Below are 14,982 nucleotides of genomic sequence, written 5' to 3'. Positions count from 1 at the left end.
ACAAAGGTTACTGATTTTAATGGAGTCGATACGAGTCTGCCCAGCTTTCCCCTTATGGGGAGTGTCTTAGTGTCTTGCAGGGAGTCCCCATACTGAGGTGCAAGAGACCTCTGTGTCTCTCAGGAGCTTTGCTGTTGTCCCTTGTGGATCTGTGGTTCAGCTGGAATTCACTGCAGTGTGCTACAATGTGTTACCATGTGGATACCCAGTGGTACCGCCTTCCCCCTCTCAGTGCCCCTTGGATGGGGCAGGAAGGGGTACCAGGCAGTCAAAGAAACAGGGTGAGGGGAGTGGTGTGGTAGCGGCAGCCTGGGAGGCCAGGAGGTTGGTGAGCGCAGGCAGGCAGTTGAGCACGTCAGTGAACATCTCCAGAACAGAGGCCAGGGTTCTCCCTGTCTAGAGCGGAGAGTTACAAACACGGGAAGGGGGAAGGTGAGAAAGACCCTGAGGGGTTGGACTGCACATGGGGTCTCAGCACAGGGTGGTAAGATTTTGAAAACAAACGCACAGAAATGCATGCAGAAATAGCTACCTGGGCGGCGGGTGTGTGTGACGGTGATTGTGTGTGCTACGTGTTTGTGTGTGTGGTTTGTATATGTATAATTTTGTGTGTCTGAGGTACCTGCGTAGTATGTATGTATGTGAGGCTTGTGTACATATGATATATGTGTGTGAAGTCTGTGTGGTGTGTGTGTATATGAGGTTTGTATGTATAGTGTCTGCTGTGTGTGTTTGTGAGGTTTGTGTATGTATGTTGTGTGTGTGAAGTGTCTGTGTGGTGTGTGTGTGTGAGGTTTGTATACATATATTGTGCATGTGTGAGGTGTGTGTGGTGTGTATGAGAGATTTGTGTATGTATGTTGTGTGTGTGTATCTGTAGTGTGTGCATGTTGAGGTTTTTGTATGTAGTGTGTGTGAGGTGTCCGTGTGGTGCACGTGTGTGAGGTTTGTATGTATATTGCATGAGTGAGGTTTGTGTAAGTTGTGTGCATGTGAGGTGCCTGTGTGGTGTGTATGAATGTGAGGTGTGTAAGAAGTGGGTATATGTGGTGTGTGATTGTGTGTTGTGTGCATGTGTGCAAGGTGTGTGTGCATTCCCTCACCTGTGTGCGGAGGGGCCTAGTGGCTGGGATACACTTTAGCAGTGAGCAGGCAGACACCCAGGTCCTGCCTTCTGAATGCCTGTGTGTCCCAGCGGAGTGAGGGTTCCGGGGAGATGGCAGATTCTAGGCCTAGACATCTCACAGATGGCCACTTGTCAGAGGACTCTGAGCCAGCCTGCAGGAACTCCCATTGGCAGGTGCAGTTTGACATCAGTTTGGCAGGTTCTCCAAAACCACAGTGGATATTTGGATAGGGACTGAGCTGCCCAGATCGGCCTTCGTGGTGCTAAGTTCTCTGCGGTGTGGGTGTGTACACTGCATGGCCCTCCTGGCAGAGCGTGGGTGCGTGGTAATAATCGGAACCCAGGCTCTGCTTCAGTTTCTGTTTGTCCACCAGTGACCTTTCTGCTCCAGGATCCTCTGAGCCGTCACGTCTCCCTAGCCCCTTCTGCTGTGTGATCATTTATTTTTCTGACCTCAACATTTTGTGTGTGTTTTTTTTTTTTTGAGGCAGCTTCTTGCTTTGTCACCCAGGCTGGAGGGCAGTGGTGTAACCGCAGCTCACTGCTGCCTCGATCTCCCAGGGTCAAGCAGTCCTCCTACCTCAACCCTCTGAGGAGCTGGGGCTTCAGGCACATGCCGTCATGCTTGGCTAATTTTTTATTTTTTGAGACAGAGTCTTACTCTGTCACCCGGGCTGGAGTGAAGTGGCACAATCTCAGCTCACTGCAACCTCTACCCTCCGGGTTCAAGTGATTCTCCTGCCTCAGCCTCCTGCGTAGCTGGGATTACAGGCCCACACTGCATGCCCGGCTAATTTTTGTATTTTTAGTAGAGACAGGGTTTTACCATGTTGGTCAGGCTGGTCTCGAACTCCTGACCTCATGATCCGCCCACCTTGGCCTCCTAAAGTGCTGGGATTACAGGTGTGAGCCACCGCACCCAGCCCACTTGGCTAATTTTTTAAAAAATTTTTTGTAGAGATGGAGTCTCACTATGTCACCCAGGCTGGTTTTAAACTCCTGGGTTTAAGCAGTCCTCCTTCCTCTGCTTTCCAGAGTACTGGGATTATGGGCCTGAGCCACTGCACCTAACTGATACTTTGGAGGGCACTGCCCAGGTGTTTTGTGGAATGGCCCTCAGATTGGGTTTGTCTGATATTTTCTCAAGATAAGACTGGGGTGACGGGTTTTGGGAAGAAACCCACAGAGGTGAGTGCCCTTCTCATCCTGTCATCCCGGAGTCCATGACAGCCCCTGGCTTGGCGAGGTCAACCCTGGTCACCGGGGCAGGAAGTGTCTGCCTGACTCCACTGTCAAGGTACAGCTTCTGCTTACTGAGTTGCATAGAAGCGAGTCACTAGCTACAGTCCACACCCAAAGGGAAAATGAAGCTCCACCTGCGGGGAGGAGCCAAGTGTGGCCCTGATAAAACCACTGCAGTAATTACTAACATCTGGGGAGTGTAGTTATAGCTACTCAGGAGGCCAAGGTGGGAGGATCGTTTAAGCTGAGGAGCTGAGACCAGCCTGGGCCACAGGGTGAGACCCTTACACTTCTGCCACCGATGTTAGCATCCATCTGTGGACTCTGCCTATACTGGTTATCACTGGGTATTCTCATTTCCCTCCTCCGTCTCAGCCTTGGCATATTTCTCCTTTAATTGGAATTTGGGAAGCTGAAAGGAAGGTTTAGTCTTTCTTCCCAACACATAATACACACTCACTCATGAGGACGGGCTCGTGGAGGTTTGCTTCCTTCTTTGGGCTAAAATCTAAAACCACCATGAGTTATTTGATTTCTCAGATTGTTCCAGCCTCAGAGCCCATGTCGTTCTGATATGCCCAATCCTTTTTTATTTTTATTTAATTTTTTGAGACAGGGTCTCCTCTGTTGCCCAGGCTGGAGAGCAGGGGCTTCATCATGGCTCACTGCAGCTTCCATCGCCCAGGCTCAAGCAATCCTTCCACCTCAGCCTCCTGAGTAGCTGGGACTACAGGCATGCACCACCATGCCCAGCCAATTTTTGTGTCTTTTGTGGAAACGGAGGTCTATGTTGCCCTGCCCATTCTGGAACTCCTGGGCTTAAGTAATCCTCCCACTTTGGCCTCCCAAAGTGCTGGGATTATAGGTGTGAGCCACCGCACCCAGTCTGTATTTTATTTTTATTTATTTATCAAGACAGAGTCTTGCTTTGTTGCCCAGGCTGGAGTGCAATGGCACGATCTTGGCTCACCATAACCTCTGCTTCCTAGGTTCAAATAATTCTCATGCCTCAGCCTCCTGAGTAGCTGGGATTACAGGCACACACCACCATGCCCCGCTAAATTTTTTGTTTTTAGTAGAGATGGGATTTCACCATGTTAGCCAGGCTGGTCTCGACCTTCTGACCTCAGGAGGCCTGCCTCAGCCTCCCACACTGCTGAGATATAGGAGAGAGCCACTGTGCCCCGCCTTATTTTATTTTTGAAGCATTTCTCAGTGCCTGGCACTGCAGGATGCTTGAGACTCATCTTGGTTTTCCTCTACTCTGCCCTAGACTCAGCCATTTCTCCAGAACCCTGGTTCCTGTTTTTGAACAGGATGTGTAAGGAACCGAGACCTGGGGTTAGGTGTGCTCATTGCTTCTAGGTATTCTCAGCAGATGGCACTGGGAGACGCCTGGGTGCACGCTCACCTGTGCTTACACACCCATCTGTACTCATTTCTGTCTGTGCATCTGACCAAACACACGTTGTTTATACTGACTTTATGATTCTTCTTTTTTTTTTTTTTGAGTTGGAGTCTTGCTCTATCACCAGACTACAGTGCAGTGGTGCAATCTCAGATCACTGCAGCCTGGGCATGGTGGCTCACGCCTGTAATCCAAGCACTTTACAGACCAAGGCGGGCGGATCACCTGAGGTTGGGAGTTCAAGATCAGATCACTGCAACCTCCAACTCCCAGATTCGAGAGCTTCTCCTGCCTCAGCCTCCTGAGTAGCTGAGTAGCTGGGACTGTCGGCATGCACCGCCATGCGCAGCTAATTTTGTTGTATTCTTTCGTAGAGACAGGGTTTTCACCACGTTGGCCAGGATGGTCTCAATCTCCTGACCTCGTGGTCCGCCCACTTTGGCCTCCCAAAGTGCTGGAGTTATAGGTGTGAGCCACTGTGCCTGGCTGACTTTACGATTCTAATTAGACTCCACCAGTCTGTCTCTCCTCTGTGCCTCTTTGTCACGTCTCCCTATGGGGAGAGCCTGGGCCCATGAGCCACCACGGATTTCCTCATCTGTTCTACCTTGTGTATGTGTACAGAGGATTCAGAACTAACCTGTACCCCTCTGAGAAACTAATGCACCCACTGGAGTTTCTGCAGTTATTTTTGCCTTTAACCTCATAAGCATCTAGTCGAAAGACTACCCCAGAACACCTCAGGTTGACTCCCCTCTGTTCTCCCCCTTGTTACAGTCTGAGTCCCTCCTGGGGTCCTGGCACCCGGGTGTGTGCTGGTTTTAGGATACACGTGGTGAAGTTTGCTCTCTGTGCTGTGCAGCACTGCAGGGTTGCGGTCCCCCACCCCAGGGCCATGCTGGGCAGCCGTCAGTCCACAACCTTGGTCCATTGCGTGTCCTGGCCTTGGGCACTTCGGTGCTGACTCATGTGTCAATGCCAGGGTGGTAAGGCCCTTCCCCAGCTGAGGCTCCCAACCTGACGATCCAAGCTCACGGCACCTGCTCTCTAGAAACATGGCCTATCTTCCTTCCACCACAGGGGCCATGGGAGCTGACACTTGTCAGGGGGAGTCTCAGTCCTGTCTCCTCTTTGTTTGGCAGTCAGGGCCGGGATCTGAAGCTGTGCCTGTGGGACCTGGCAGAGGGCAGGAACGCCGTTGTAGACTCCGTGCCCTTGGAGAGTGTGGGCTTCTGCCGGAGCAGCATCCTGGTCCTGGGCCAGCCACGCTGGATGCTTGCCGTGCCAGGGAAGGGCAGCAACGAGGTGAGAGCCAGCCCGCCTGAGGCCCCATGTTCTCCAAACAGCAGTGCTCATCCTCTGGACTTGGTTAGGAGGCATCTGTGCCCACCCACAGGACCCCATGGACCTGCCCACCTGACTGCAGCTTCAGCAGCCTGGGCTGATGCACAGCTGGCTAGGGCTGGGCCTGTTCCCTTGGGGTGGCCCTGCTGATGGACAAGCTGTCTTCCTAGGGCAGTGGCAAAATCAGGAGGTGTTTGGGGGACAGTGTTTTGGAGTCCTGGGCACCCAGCACGGTTCTGCACATAGAGGAGAGTGGCATGGCATGGCCAAGCATGAAGTCCCAAGGCCGGCAGGAATGGCAGGGGAGAGACTGCTCAGGTCCCGGGGACCTCAGACCCAAGTGGGAGGAACGCTCTAGGGCAGCTGGCAGGAGGCAGTAGGAGAGAGACCAAGGCCCTGGTGAAGTCAGGGGCCTGGGGAGGGCTGAGCCAAGGCAGCAGGGAGGGTGATGTCTTAGGGTACAGAACCAGGGCTGGGATGGGGTGGGTGTGGGCACAGGGTGGTGATCACAGTCCCCAGGGGAAAGGTGAGCTAGGGAGCCCAGGGGATGGAGATGGGGGGATCAGCAAGCAGGGAAGACACCGTTAGGTGGAACTTAGGCCAGAATGACCAGAGGTGTTTGTAACACAGGACTGGCCCACCTGGACGATGGTGTCCACACTCCCAGGGGCACAGGAGGCAGAGTCTGCCAAGGGAGGCGTGCCCAAGATGTACGGGGAGGGCAACATAGTGGAGGAGGGAGTGGCTGGAGGTTCAGCTCTCAGGGGAGCTAAAGGGAAATCAGAGAAGAGCCCACGAGTGACAACTGTCCCGCCTGGTTAGTGGGGCATGGTGGTCCGAGGGCAGGGCATGGGGAAGACGTACCATGGAGTGGGGGGTGCACATATGTGGGGGCTACTGTCCATGTTGACTGCCAAGTCCTCCCCATTCCCTGTGCCCTGGGAGCCCGTGGGGCTGGCATTGAGCAGGGCGGCCCCCACGCACAGTTGGGCTTGGCCTCTGCCCAAGGAGAGTCGTTCTGTCTTCAGGCAGATTCAGTACGTAAATAATGAGATAGGAACAGGCATTTATTTGTTCATTGCATTGAAATCACCAATTAGGAGCTACATACACTTTTCTTGCCAATCTGCCAAAAACCTGTTTCAAGTTGTATTTATGAGAGAAAGAGGGGTGTGCTTCCTGCCCCGGGACCCACAATCTATAGACCCACAGGAATGCCGCGGGAGTTTAGTCAGCTCTTCCCTTGGCGCGCTACGCTCGGCCACCCCCAGGCCACTGGCCAGCACTCAGTCAGCCTGTGCTGCCCCCAGCCACACGTCCCCTGTGCTCAAGGCTGTCTAACCCTCCCCCTGGCTTTCAGCTCTCCCCGTCGGGCAGTGTCTGTCTTTTCCTGGGGCAGCCTGTTTGGGGACCTTGCACATCCTGAGAACAATTGCTTTCCACATCCCCACCTGGAATCTGCCAGACTGGGTAGGAGAAAGCCTCGCTGGCCTGCATCCAGACAATGCCCAGGGAGCCACACTCCCACCCCATTTGGCCAGCTGGGTGGCCACACTTGCCCAAACCTAACATTTTTCCTCCTGGAAGCAAAAGTTGCAGTCAGGTGCCAGGCAGAAAGCTCATGGTGACTGTAGCAGGCTCCAAGTACAGGCGCAGGCAGGGGCGGCCCCAGGATGAAGACCCAGGCCAGGTGGCCGTGGGGTGTACCCCTGGTGCTCAGGCCCAGGGCTCACCACTCCTCTGTACCCAGGATGTGCTTCAAGGTGCTGCCACCCCCACTCCCTCCTGCAGCACCCATCATGGGGCATCAGGGCTCCCTGGGTTCTGCCCGCACTGTGCCCCCCCATCTTTTGCCCCTCCCCTCACTGGACTGCTCGAGTCTTTTGCCCTTGGTGCCCCCTCACTGTCCCCAGAGGGGTCTTCTTGAGCCCAAATTGAGACACACCCTCCCTGGCTGGGGACTGTGTTTGGTCCTGTAGGCTGTGTAGCCAGTGCCTGCCTCCTCCGCAACCCTCCCCACCTGACAGGAGCACAGGTGTGCTCAGGGCGGCTCCTCCTGCCCTGGCTTAAGTCCCCTACCTCCTTGCCCGCTTAACCGCTGGAACTAGCCCATCCTCCTGATATAACGACAAGAGGAACAGATCTTATTTTAAGAAATCTGGCACAGAGGAATGCAAAAAGTAGGAAATCATAGTCCCAGCTACTCAGGAGGCTGAGGCAGGAGGAACCCAGGAGTTTGAGACAAGCCTGGGCAACGCAGTGAGACTCCATCTCTACAAAAAGTTAGCTGGGCATGGTGCCTGCACACCTGTAGTCCCAGCTATTGAGGAGGCTGAGGTGGGAGGGTTACTTGAGCCCACGAGTTCAAGGCTGCATTGAGCCGTGATGGTACCAGCCTGGGTGACAGTGAGACTCTGACTTTAAAACAAAACAAAACTTCTTAATTTCATGTGGGGAAAACAGAGGTAGTGAAATGGGAAAAGTTCAGTTATCCCCCTCACAGGGCATGCGATGGGGTGTGGCTTGATTCTTCAGTGCCCCAGTACTCAGACCTGGAGGGGAGCATACAGAGAGGCAGGCTGCAGGGCTCTGACCCCACAGCAGTGTCGGGGGTGGATGTTAACAGCTGAAGCCCCAGGGAGTGTGTGTTACAGGGTGCTCTTTTAGTTTAGCTGTCTGTAGGTGGCTTGTGTTAGTCAGCTCAATTAGACCCTTGCCTTGTCACAAGGACAGAGGGCTTTCCGTATCCTGGGTTCTTGCCTTGGTGTACCAGAAGAATCGGATCACACGTGGGCTTGGAGAATGAGTGCAAGGTTTTATTGAGTGGAAGTAGCTCTCAGCAGATGGGGGAGCCAGCAGGGAGGTAGTTTTTCCCTGGAGTCGGGCTGCTTGGTGGCCCGGGCTCTCCTGTGACTGCCCGGCCAAACTCCACCTCCTTCTGCTGGTCGATGGCCTGTGGCATGCCGCCTGTTATTGTACTCTTCTGCCTCAGTGCTCCTTCCTTCAATGTCCTTTCAACGTCCATCCACTTGTGTCTGCCTGCTAGGGTCTTGGAGTTTTTGTAGGCACAGGATGGGGGTGTGGCAGGCCAGGGTGGTCTTGGGAAATCCAGCATTTGGGCACGAAGGCAGGAGCGCCTGTCCTCACCTAGGTCTGTGGGCACAGGCCCGGGCGGTGCAGCCCTTGCCAGGGGACTTCCCAGCACTTCCCTGCCCCTCTCCCGTATCATTTGGAAATGTGGGGAGTGAGCCACAGTGTGGTCCACACCCTCCCCATAGCCCTGACATGGCTCCCACAGACCCTTCCTGAAAACAGCAAAGGGACAATGGTGGTGACGCCCGATAACAGCTTGCTGCTGCTCCCTTAACTGGGATCGCGGAGGGGGAACATAGGTCATAGCTCCGGTAGTACCTGCAGGCCGCCCCGGTGCCTGTAGCTCTTCACTCCGTGGCCACCCTGATCCTAAGAGGAGAAACGCTGTCCCGGAGTTGCTGTTACTCGTAGAAGACAAAGAATGGCTAAGCCCGCGCTGGCTTCTCCTGGGTTCTTCTCCACATTCTTCTGTGCCAGGCTCAGTGGCGCCTTGGCTTGATTCTCCGACATCCTTGTTCCTGTATTTCTGTGTTGCTAGAGCTTCTCCTTGGGCCATTTTTCCATAAGGAATCCCTGGTGTCCACTCCTGCTTACCATTGTGGCCATCTTGGGAGCTCAGGCTTGACCACCTTCCCCAGAGCTCCCAGGCCTGGTCTCACCGTCACTGAGCCTGACTGTAATCACCACTCCCATGACTGAGTTCTTTTCTGCCCACTTCATAGTGTTGCTGTTTGTTCCCCAGGGACCTCTTCTGTCAGATGCTTGGCTAGCCCTGAGGCCCCTGGTTTCTGGGCTTGATGGGCAGGAGCCTCTATTTGTGTGTGCACATGTGTCTGTGTTACCCATGCATGTGTGTGTGTGTGTGTGTGTGTGTGTGCATTTGTGTGTGACCTCGATCTGTGAGCCATCCTGGTGCTGAGTGGGGCAGCAGTCCTGCTGTCAGAGGCTGAGCTGCTCTGGGGGACCCTGGCGAGAGCAGTCTGCCCAGGAAACGCCATGGTCCTGGCACGTGTACTGGAGGTGGGCACCTCAGCAGGACTCTGTAGCTGGGCGGACCAGGCTGTGGGCACAGCTCTCTGCCGTGCCTGGAGGTGACCTCAGCACAGCCCCAGCATGCCTGTAGCAGATCTGGGATTCAGACTTGGGGTCCCAGGCCTGTACTGTGTGGCATAGTGAGGGCAGCAAGCTTCTTGCCCACACAGGCACAGATCTCTAAGACATGGTCACCCTCCCTTGCTCAGGAGAATAGAGGGGCCAGAGGCCGCTGGACCAGCTGGTATGTGTTCTGCGTACTCAGAGCCCCCAGCCTCTGGGTCTCAGACTCCTTGTGTGTAAACTGGGTGATGCCCCATGTATGCCAGGCTCTGTCCAAGGTGGCTGTGCGCCGATGTTATTGCCACGTTATCAGTAGCTCATTCCAAGTTGTTCCTATGTAAAACCTGCACCAGGAAGGAGAAGCAGGCAGAGGAGAGAGAATCGATGGGCTCTGTCTGGGGCCAGTGAGCTGCTCTTGCTCGTACCTAGGGAAGATCAGGGCTGGCTGAGCCTTCCCAGGTCCCACAGTGAGGGCAGAGGGTGCAGGCGGACCTGGCTTCCAGCAGAACCACCTGGGCAGAATCTGGTGCTTGTGGCCTCGGCCATCCCCTGGCCTGGCTATTCAGGAGATGGTGACCAGCGAGCCAGTAGCCCGCAAGCCAGCATGGCATATCTCCCAGCCCAGGTGTAGGAGGCCCTGGCCTGTGTTCAGGGTACCCAGAGTGCAGCTTCAGTGCACGGGGCACACAGTATGCTGGGGGACCCAGGTTTCCAAGAGCTGACCTCGGAGGATACACATCACATTCATTTCTCAAATGGGGGTGCTCCTGGGTGAGTCTTAGAACCATGGCTGTGCCTGTGATCACTCATAGTGGTTTGTATGTAAAGGAAAGAGAATTGACGGGCTGTGTCAGGGGCCATTGAACCGGACTCCTGCTCAGCCTGCATGGTAATGTCCGGAGAGGCCGGGGCAGTTACCAGGCAATGGCCTGGGAACAGTACGAGCATATTGCAAGGACCTGTGCAGCCTAATTAGGAGCCTGTGCTCCCAGGTGCCCACGGGGAGGGGAACAGACAGAAACTCGCAGCAGCCCTGGCTAATCGCCTTAAGAGTCTCTTGTTTGTATAGTGCAGACTCGACTTGGCGTCGGCCCAAATCAACTTGTTTTCTTACTGTCAGGTTCAGATTCTGGAGATGCCATCCAAGACGTCAGTGTGCACCCTGAAGCCGGAGGCAGATGCCAAGCTGGGCATGCCCATGTGCCTGCGGCTGTGGCAGGTAAGGCCCCTCGTGCGCCAGCCACACCCTGCTGGCCACGCCCATGGCCATGAGTCATGCCCCATTCAGGAACTGATTTATCGTCAAGCAGCCTGGGCAACCTCCCCCCACCCCCCACCCCCAGCCAGGGAACACATGCAGCCACCTCAGTGTCCCCACGGCCCTCTGCTTCCTGCTGCCACAAGGGGCCCATCATTGCCCCAGGAGAGGCTGGCTTCAGCCAGCAGCAATGGCAGCAGGTGCTCGTCATTTGCAGGCTCCGGTGGGCTCACCCTGCAGCTGGTGGTGCCCTCCAACATGAGGTGAGGAGGGGACAGTGGGGTCTGCCAGCACCTCAGTACTTGGTCCCTGCTGAGGGTAGGGTGGGCCAGGCTGACTAACGGCAGCAAGCCTGCACAGCCCCTGCTTCGCTTGGGTTAATTTTTGTTACTTCTTGGCCTCTTAGAGGCAGGAGTGGACTTAACACCATGACATTCCCTGCAGCCACACGTGGAATTTCAAGTCCTTCTCAGCTGTTCTTAGTGGTTAGACAGGGTTGGGAGGCCTCAGCCCGGGTCCAGTTTGGGGTTGCTGGGGAGGGACTCTCCTGGGCCCAGCTGCCTCCATGTAGCCAACCACCACTCACCTCCTCACGGGAGCCCCACTGGCCCAGCTGTCCTTGGGGCTGCTCATGTCTGGGGCAGCAGAGCAAGTGGTCCTGTGCGTTCACTTGCAAACAGTCCCTTAGCCCTGAGCTGCCTCAGAAGCCCACAGAAGGAGAGTCACTGGTGGCTCTCTTCCCAGGGCCCTAGGTCATGCCAGGCACCCTCCTCTTCTGTTTGGTTCTGAGACCTGCCCCAGGCTGGGCCTTTACCAGGAGGTGCCTCTGGCTCGTTGCCTTTGACTTCCTCACGAGAGTGAGACTGGATGGGCCTGTGCAGTTTGTGGGCATCTGTGTGCCCCGCAAGACCCAGCAGGATGGGCATCCCCAGACGTTTCTCTCTCTCCACTGCTGCCCCTTACTGCAGTCAGCTTCCCCTTGTAGTTTCTTGACTGAAAAGATTCAGCTTGGAATTTGGGGTCTCCTGTGGGCTGATCCTGTGGTGCTGCTTCGGTGGCTGTGGCTTTTTGGGGAGAAGCCCTCAGCGGGAGGGGTGGTGGCTTCCTCAGGGCTCACCTGAGATGATGAAACCCTTGGCGCCAGCAGGTTCACAGCCGGGCCACAGGCTACAGCGGAGCCTGGGTCATCAGCCTCCCTGTGCCTAGACAAGTCTCCTCCAAGGGCTTGACGGGGTCTGCTAGGAGGAAAAACGCCCCCCAAGGCTGCAACCCCGCAGGCAGTGGGCAGAGTTTCCAGGTCCTGGGGGAGGCCCCACAGGCAGTGGGCAGGGTTTCCAGGTCCTGGGGGAGGGTGTCTGAGGCCTCACCGCTCCTGTTCCGCCCCCTGGGAAACATGGGTCATTGCACAATCATGTAAAATTCCGACGGAAAAATGCATAGAAAGCGATGTACAAACTTGTTAAGGTAATTAATGTAGTTGACAGAGGACAAATCGCATTTCTGTTGGTAATGGAGATCCAGCGTGAAGCATTCCGCTAAGGAAAGCTGACGTTAACGCCACACGTTCCCTTTTCCATCCCCAAGCCTGAGGGGTGGGTTGTAATTTATCAGTCTCATTGTGGCAGTGGCCTGACTTGCTATTTTTTTTTTTCTGAAACACTGAGGGGTTTTTTGGCAATCAGATTTTTAATTTTTAATCTTTAATTTGGTATATTCTTCTTTTGCTCCTTAAAACAGCCGACCTGCAACATAAGAATAATTGTTATTAATATATAAAAGGTCAGGACCTACGCCAAGCCTGAGACAGTCACTGGCACAGCCCTGCCTGAGCTGCTGTATGGTACACTGAGGGCTTCCCATGGCCCCCGACCTGCTGTGTCCCTCTGGGACTGCCAATCAATGGAGGGGTACAGAGTGAGGCCTGGCCTCCAGGCCTCATCTGTGGGCAGGGAGGGGGCAGTGAAGAGCAGATCTGGGAGACTTTAGATCCTCTCTGTGCAGAGGTCGGGCAGCACCAAGGCTGTGGGCACCAAAGTGCCCCAGCCATAAGAGAACTGTCCAGCCTGTGGTGTCTGTTACTGGGGCATAGTAGGGGCTGGCAACCACAGGGCAAGCCCCTCCAGGCCAGGCTGGCTTCTGCTCTGGCCACCCTGTGGCACCATGACAGGCAGGTCAGTCACACACACAGTCCCAGCATTGGCCATGGCATCTGAACTCAGAGGTGGTGGCTTCACACAGGCACTAGGCTCTGAGACTGCCAGAAGGATGTCAGTGGCAGCCCCAGGCGGTCTCAGCTCCAGCAGTGGAGGAAAGTGCTGGGGAGGAGGGTGTCGTAGGCTGGGTACAGGCGTAGCCACAGAGCACTGCCTGAGGGGAGTGGGTCCAAGGAGGAGAGTCTTTGGAGTCAGCCTCTGGGGCTGGCCCTTGTTCCTGGTTGGGATTCGGAGTGCTCCCAGCTGCCCTTGCCTGGCCCTCACCCACTATGAGTCCAGATGCACCGCCCACTACGGGGAGGGAGCCAGGGAGCCAGGACTGCCTACGAGGAGCTATGGTGCAGAGGGCGTGGCACCACGTCTGGGAGGAAAGTACTGCAGGTCGTTGCATACCTTGTTTCCCAGCAGGTGATCTGAAAGGTGCCAACATGGGGCTCCTCCCAGGGATGAAACAGCACATGCAGCAGCATGGCCGGGGCTTTTGCAGGGACGGGCAGGGCACTGAGTACAGTTGGGAGCCTGGGGCAGCTCTGCCTCCCAGGGACAGTATGGGCTCTGGCAGTGGGGGATGACTTGGAAGGAGGCATGGGAAGAGGCGACCTGGGAGGAGACCCACCGACCGCCGCTCCCCTCCTCCCAGGAGTCTCACTCTTCTCAGCTTCATCTGTGTGAACTCTGTTATCAGAACCCAGTGGTTTTACAAGCCTTTTTCAGGGACGTATGCGAGGACCACTGGAACAGCTCTGGCCTTGGGTTCACATGCCCACATCCTGCAGGGCACAGTGAGTGTCCTTCCGTCCCTGGCATGGCCATTCCCTCCAGGTCAGGGCAGTTGGCCTCGGGCTCCAGGCCTGGCTCCTCCAGTTCGCATCACCAGCCTTCTGATGCAGAGAGCCTGGTCCTTGTGCTGTTTGAGGACTCAGGATCCCCTTGTCAGGCACAGGCCCTGGTGCCTTCTGGATCCCCCAGGTCTCCTTGCTCAGCCACGCCAGGTTTCTCTGGGCTGTCATTCTTGGTGCCGGGGACTGATGGCTGTGTCCCCAGGGTGATGCGGAATCTTGCAGCGTTCCCCTCCTGTAATTATTCCAGAGGCTTAACAAACGAGGCGTCTGCCCAGGGCTGGGAGCCCTCTGACCTGCGCCCTCATTCATCATGAGAGCTCGGGCGGCTTGCGCCTGGCTTCAGGGGCGGGGGCTTTGGCAGCCACATTGACAAAGCACAGAGAGTTCATTTTTCATGGAGATGGAGCTCGAGGTTTCTTCTGGCTGGCGGCTCTAGGCAGGTGACCAGCCAGTCCCAGTGATCATGGGAGAGGTGGAAAGGGTTGGCCCCATGGACAGTGGCTGCTGGATGCCCAGTGTCACCCCTTTGGGCAGGACCCAGGGGTGGGCACATGCAGGTTGCAGGGCGGGTGAGAAGTGGCACAGCAGTGGGGGGCCTTGGGCTTGGCTCTGTGCCCTCTGCCCCCATATCCTCAGGGTGTCCTAAGGGCAAATGTGCCAGTCCCATGCTGACGGCATCAGCCATCCAGGGGCTGCATGGGAGGGCGCTGGCGGTGCAGAGCTTCTGAGCTGTGGCAGCCACATAGAAGACTTGGGAAACAGCCCCAGTCAGCAGGAGAGGCAGCAGATCTCCAGAGCCCTTTCTCCCCCGAAACTCACTGGAGTCAGGGTTCTTCCAGGAGCTGACTGCTCTGCTGTTCCCTGCAGGCAGACTGCAGCCCCCGCCCACTCCTTCTGGCCGGCTACGAGGATGGATCGGTGGCCCTGTGGGATGTCTCTGAGCAGAAGGTGTGCAGCCGCATTGCCTGCCACGAGGAGCCCGTCATGGACCTTGACTTTGACTCCCAGAAGGCCAAGGGTATCTCGGGCTCTGCTGGGAAGGCTCTGGCTGTCTGGAGGCTGGACGGGCAGCAGGCCCTGCAGGTCAGTGCGCCAGGCCCTGGGCCTCATTTATCCTGCTCTGCACTAACAGTCTGATAGGCTGAAACAATATTTAGGCATGAAGAGGAGTTGTGGCAGATCCCTGGCTAATTAATCACTAGGAGGCGGGTGCAGGGGAGCTGTCCACGGCTGGCGCAGGAAGAAGGGGGCGTGGGCGCTGGCAGGCCATTCACATGGTTTGGGTTTCACCCAGACCTCGGGTTCATGCAGTCACATCTTGTCCATCTAGAGAAAGGCACGCAGAGCACAGGAATACTCAA

At 55.9% G+C, this 14,982-nt stretch overlaps 1 protein-coding gene across 8 annotated transcripts in view; it reads left to right on the top strand.

The window, feature by feature from the left end:
- GNB1L (G protein subunit beta 1 like) overlaps positions 1 to 14,982 on the top strand; it is a 67,935-nt gene that overhangs the window by 38,546 nt on the left and 14,407 nt on the right. For all 8 annotated transcript variants that reach the window (XM_009006759.5, XM_035276459.3, XM_035276508.3 and 5 more), the window contains 3 exons: positions 4,919 to 5,081; positions 10,429 to 10,527; positions 14,489 to 14,704. In XM_009006759.5, coding sequence (XP_009005007.3) covers positions 4,919 to 5,081; positions 10,429 to 10,527; positions 14,489 to 14,704 — 478 coding nt within the window. The remainder of the gene's footprint in view (positions 1 to 4,918; positions 5,082 to 10,428; positions 10,528 to 14,488; positions 14,705 to 14,982) is intronic.

Source organism: Callithrix jacchus, chromosome 1, assembly GCF_049354715.1.
Source record: "Callithrix jacchus isolate 240 chromosome 1, calJac240_pri, whole genome shotgun sequence".
NCBI lineage: Eukaryota > Metazoa > Chordata > Mammalia > Primates > Cebidae > Callithrix > Callithrix jacchus.
This window is presented reverse-complemented; position numbering and strand designations above follow the sequence as displayed.